Raw genomic sequence first — 5,480 nt, 5'->3', positions numbered from 1 at the left:
CCTCGCCCCTGCGGCAGGGCCGGCGCCAGCGGTCGCGTGGGGACGTACTGTACTGCGTGGGCTTGAGACTTATTTTTGCATACGTAATCCATCCTGTACAGGTAGTTGAGCCGTTGTAAGGTCTGTGTATCCCATTAGTGGGTTGTGGCTGCCCCTGTAAATAAAACTGCATCTTGACTTGGTATCTCCGGCTCGCGGCTGAGGTGCGGGACGCAGCGGCACGTTGGTTAGCCCGGGTTGTTGCGACGGGGCCACGGATCAGGGAGCACGGAGGCACCGAGGCCTTTGGGCGCGTCCGTAAGCTTCGGCCCACGGCCGCGAGCCGGGCTGAGCCCCGACTCCGCGGCTTGGGTCGGGGCCTGGCGCGCGCCTGCGGACGAGGCGCTGGTTGCGCGGCCGGGGCAGGAGGACGTGGCCCGGCGGGTGGGACCAGCAACCGCAGCACCCTGCCAGCTGGTGACTCAGGCCAAAGAACCTGACGGTAGGTCTGATTCAAAGTTGTTTTTTTACCCCAAATTGGCAGGGGGGGGGGAAGAAGAGCAAGAAGCCCCGGGAAGGCAGGGTGTGGAAGGGGGCTGGTYGGGCCGGGGGCCCTGGGCACCGTAGGACGCATCCCGCGGCCCTGCGCGAGCCGGGGCCGGCTCAGCCCCGGTCCCAGACCGCCTGCGTCGCGGCTCCCCGGCCGCGCTCCTCGTCTGGCAGGGCCCACGCACCCCCCTCTCCTTGCCCAGCCCAGCGAGGTGCTGCGCATCTCCCCCCACGCGCCTGGTTTCACCTGGTTGAACAAAATCCACTCCAGGGCTTGCGTTTATAAACGTATACTTCTTAAAAGTGCAAAGAGCATAAAAATGTTTCGAAGCGATCCGTGGTTTTGATAGGCAGATGCTCCCTCAAGCAGCAAGGAGAGCGTTTGGAATGGCCTCAGCTAAAGTTGCACCTTTTATTTGCTTTAAAAAGTGTCTTTGAGAAGTTGTAGCCTGTTCTGGTGYGGGGCTGCAGAGTCCCCTGATCTCCAGGGGCAGAAGCAGTGGTTGTACTTGATGCACCATTAGACGAGCAGCCACGATTCTGCCCCGGAGAAGGGGACAGGCACAAGCTGGCCCAAAAGTGCATGCAGGGCRCGATGCCGGCCTGAGCGAGCGCGCAAGGCTGCGGCGGCGGCACCTCGGGCAGGAGCTGCCGGGAGAGGCAGGGCTGCGCGCGACCGCTGCCGGGCGCAGCGTGCTGCCTTGGCCGACGCGCCGCGGAAGCGAGCCCGAGCGTGCAAAGCCGCCGCTCGTCAGGAGAGGAGCGAAGGACAGCAGCAACCACATCCGGCTGAGCAAGACCGGTTCGTTTCCACCTGCCCTGCCYGCTCCTCGGAGCAGGTAACGTGGCGAATAGGCGTCGTCGTCTGCCCGGGCCCCCCTCCCCTCCCACGGCAGCGGTGCCAGCACGSGTGGGGATGCCTTGGGCCAGGAGGGTGCAAGAAAGCAAGTCGGAGCGGCTGGAGGCAGCACGGCCCGGTTGCTCCTGCTAGCAAGGGGACACAGTTGGGTGCAGCAACAGCGAGACAGGAAAGGACGCGCTGAGCTCAGGCCTCGCTGCTGCCCCGCCGGCCGTTCGCTGTCCTTGGCGCCTAGGGAGCGGGAGGCCGCTCAGCCCCGGCTGCCGGTCTCCAGCGTCGCTTGTCGCAGGTTAGGAAGAGCCCTGACACGAGTGCTGCGTCCCCAAAGGGCCGGGCGGGGAGGGAGGCCGGCTCGCCTCCCCGAGCCCCTCTTCACGCCTCCCGTCCGTTTCCTACTGGCCGTACATCCCAAACGCCAGGAAGCTGAAGAAAACGGTCACGCCGATCAAGGAGACGGTGGCCGGCGCGGTGAAGAACTGCCGGTAGTTGATGCGGAAGTACCAGATGACGGCCAGCATCACCATGATCGCCGGGATCATCAGGTTGCCCACGCTGACGGTCACGCCGCTCGCTTCGGGCGGCGCGGTGGCGGGGTCGGGCAGGGCGGCGGCGGTGCTCTGGGAGAGATGGCAGTGGATGACGCAGTTGTCTGTGATGTTGAGAGAGCGCAGCGTCCGCGCCTGGTCCCGCAGGAGCTGGCCGCGATAGATGAACTTCATCTGGCTCTCCCGGCCTGGGAAGTATTTGCTTTTGAAGGAGAGAGAGGGAGAGAGATTAGAAATGCTGGAGCCGGGACTCATCAGTCCCGCTAAAGCGGGCTGCGATGGGCGTGAAACCCAGCTGCGGCAGCGCTGCTACGTTTGACTTCTGGTGTCGGGTCTCAGCAGGCGCAGGAAATCCTGTCTCGGCACAACTGCCTGCYGCTCGCTCGCAGAGGGCAAAGGTGCTCGCCGAGACCTGCGCTCGCCCCACCTAAGCGAGACGCGAAAGCCGAGCGCAGGGCTCCTCGCTGCCTGGCCACCCTTGGGTCTCGCTCGCCAAGTCTGTACAGCACCCGACACCGCCGGGCCCTGCTCTGATAATGCGCCGCACAGGAGATAAAGCCTTTCCCGGAGCGCACGGGAATCAGTCAAACGCGGGAGGTTTCTTGTGCTGTTCCCCAGTTGAGATTATAAAAGACGCCTGGCAGCAGCCCCAGAGCTTTGCAGACGGAGACGATCAAGTTCCCTTGCTGGCAGGGKCCCAGGCAGGGACAGCGTGGCCAGCTGGGGCTGGGGACGCTGGGGGACAGCAACCACGCTGTCACCGTGGGYCTCCTCGTCTTTTAACCCAGGAACCTCCTAGTTCGGAGAAAAGGAAGCCTGCAGCCCTCTTGGCAACGGGACAGCAGTGCTTCTGTAGCGAGAAGTGACCGAAAACCCTCCGCAGGTTTAATGCCTTTATTTTCCTGGTGGTGTCTGCAGGATCAGTGGGGAAGGGGTCCGCTTTGCAGACCACCTCAGGGACTGCAGGCTGAGACCCTCACCCTGGGCGGGGGACAGCTCTGCATCAGGACCCAGGAGACCTCGCTCACTCCTTGCTCTGTCCTTGGCCTTTGCATGCAGAGAATGAGGTTCTCAGCCGCAGCACTGAGCGAGCCGAGCTGGAACAGCACCCGCAGACCCCTTATACGAAGGGGGCAAGAGCCCCAGCAGGAGCAGAGAGGCAGGGTTTGTAAGCGAGCTCCCTCGAGGCCACRCACCACCTCTCACGTGGGACTTACCTCTTGAGGACGCCCACGGTATCCTCGGGCCTCACTACAGCCACCTCCTCCGTGTCGTTGAGGAACTTGAGCCGGATCTTGATGAAGCCGGCGCACAGGTCGCTCTCCTCCGGGGCAGGCGGCCTGCGGCTGTCCCGAGCACTGGGCTCGCTGCCTGATGTCCTTTTGGGCAAGCTCTGGATGTCCAACAGCCGGTCAAGGCTGGAGTCRGAGGGGCTGCTACCGTCCCCCTGCTCCAGCACTGGGCCCGAGTCGGATGTAGCCCCCGCTTCCTCTTCTGCTTTTTCTTCTGTGGTTTCGGGGACCCTCGCGGGTTCGGGGGGCTCGGTCACCCCCGCCGCACCCACATACCGTTCGACGTGGCTGAGCCTTATCACGGCCGCGTCCCCTGTGGCCACGATAGTTCCCAAGAGCTGGTTGCTGCTGTCAGCAACGTACGTAGACAGCCAAGCCAAAACCAGAGCCAGTGCCAGGACCACAACGCCGGCCACCACCGTCACCTCGTCCCCCACCCCTCTGATGATGGTCGCGTCGGGGGGCTCCATCTTCGGGCGTCTCGCAGGAGCTCTGCTGCAAAGCACAAGACAACCGAAGGATTCAGTTGCAGCCTCTCGGCAGAGCGGCTCCAGGTAGGAAGCGGGGGAGGGCGGCACCGAAGGGACGCAGGCAGGCAGGACAAGAGCGGAGACGCCTGCCCGGCTCTAACATTCGCTCCTGTGCCCTCAGAGCAAACAAACCCGATGCGAACGTGCGGCTGCTGACCGAATCGCACGGAGAGCAGGCTGACTGCGCCGCGCTCGTACCCAATCAGGCCCCTATCGCAGAGAAAACAAGCTGGATGTCCTAACACAGCGGCTGTTTGTCCCCGAATCGCCCGGAGCGGGCTGCGACGACGCCAGGCAGCGAGTGCTCGGGAGAAGCTGGGTTTCTGCCCCCCGGCCTGCTGGCTCCGGCTGGCTGCTTTCCCTCGGGCTGAACTCCGCCGCAAAGCCCCGGGCGTAAAACGGCTGCGCTCCGGCAGCACGGACCTCTGGCCTACTTCGTGGGCAAGCTTGGTTTCAGCAAGATGTGAATAACTCCCATAACTGCTTCAATTACATGAGAAACRGGAGAGGAAGGAGGTTTCTTTACTGCAGACGCTTCTCCCTAATCCTGACGTAGAGGAGGAGACAGAAACCCACAAACTAGCGAAAGCTRAGCAAGAAAACCAAAACTACCTGTAGCAGAAATTAAACATTAACCTGTTTTGCACAGAGCACGCTGGTTACTGCGCTTGGCCTCGCGCGGCCCCAGAGAGGAAGGGCGAGGGGCCATCCTGCCTGGGAGGTCAGGAACAGCAGGACAGCACAGCGCAGTTTGGTGGCCAAGACACGGACCTGGAAGTCACTGCTTGGTTCCTGCTCCCGCGYGGCTGCACGCGGAGACTCGTCCCTCGCTTGCCAGCACGGAGGAGGGTGTCACGGGGTGAGGGAAAGGTCCAAGTCCTCTAGTTCTGTGGAAAGCAGCCAGCTCGCCAGAGCAGTGACACGGCGACGGCTGGGCAGGGCAGCCCTGCGGAGCCGGGGAGCTCTGAGCTGGCCGGGAGGGCGACGGACCCTCCAAAAACCCGGGGTTTCTTTTGGAACACAAAACTTACTGCTTAGGAATAATTACTTAGCCTTCGCACTGKGGAAAGAGATCGTATCTCTTCCCATGTGCCAATTAGGAGTACAACATCTGTAATTACAGTCTGAACTAGAATCCATCAGGAGAGAAACCGAGTCGCTGCGTTACCAGGTCGGCGGGAGCACAGTCAGGGCTGCGCGACACACGGGCACCGCGTTTACCTTGCTTAAACCCGGCGGCGATGCCAGCAGGCTCCTTGGAGAGGCGAAGCTGCTCAGCGCCACCGCACCGGGCCCGGGCCCTCGCTCCTCTCCTCTCCGGCAGGAAACACGGACCGGAACGGCACCGCTGCGTCGTCCCTCCCAGGCACGCGGGGCTCAGAGCCTGGTTAACGTCCGCTCTGCCCCTTATCGCGCCCTGCTAGGACCTGCCAAGAAAACCCCCGCCCTCGCTAGGTCGGGGCGGCGCGGCACGCTCGCGGGGAACCGTCTCCTCGCCCTGGCTGCCTCCTCCCACGGAAAGCCAGGAGCGCCCGGCTCGCGTTGAGCCGGTCCCCCTCCTCCAAAGCCCCGGGGAGACGGACCCCGCGCAGCGAGGGGCCCCCGCGCCCGCAGGGCGGCAGCCGTCAGGCCCCTTGCCTCGGCGGGAGCCCCAGGGCGTCAGCCCAGCACGGCGCGAGTCCCAGGGCCCGCGGCAGGGCCCGGAGCTGGGGTCTCCGCCAAGCCC

General features: G+C 63.9%; 1 protein-coding gene across 1 annotated transcript; it reads right to left on the bottom strand.

The window, feature by feature from the left end:
- Window positions 1–802: 802 nt before the first annotated feature.
- On the bottom strand, window positions 803–5,328 carry TMUB2 (transmembrane and ubiquitin like domain containing 2). The gene is made up of 3 exons (XM_085323732.1): window positions 4,976–5,328; window positions 3,150–3,719; window positions 803–2,134 (listed from the first exon to the last, which is right to left on the bottom strand). The coding sequence occupies exons 2-3, from the start codon at window positions 3,692–3,694 to the stop codon at window positions 1,780–1,782; spliced, it is 900 nt and encodes a 299-aa protein (XP_085179858.1). The 5' UTR covers window positions 3,695–3,719; window positions 4,976–5,328; the 3' UTR covers window positions 803–1,779.
- Between the last annotated feature and the right edge of the window lie 152 nt (window positions 5,329–5,480).

This window comes from Rhea americana, unplaced genomic scaffold (assembly GCF_003343005.1).
Source record: "Rhea americana isolate MKP2758 unplaced genomic scaffold, rheAme1 scaffold_861, whole genome shotgun sequence".
Classification (NCBI taxonomy): Eukaryota; Metazoa; Chordata; class Aves; order Rheiformes; family Rheidae; genus Rhea; species Rhea americana.
The sequence above is the reverse complement of the archived record's forward strand: the minus strand, read 5'-3'. Positions and strand labels throughout refer to the sequence as shown.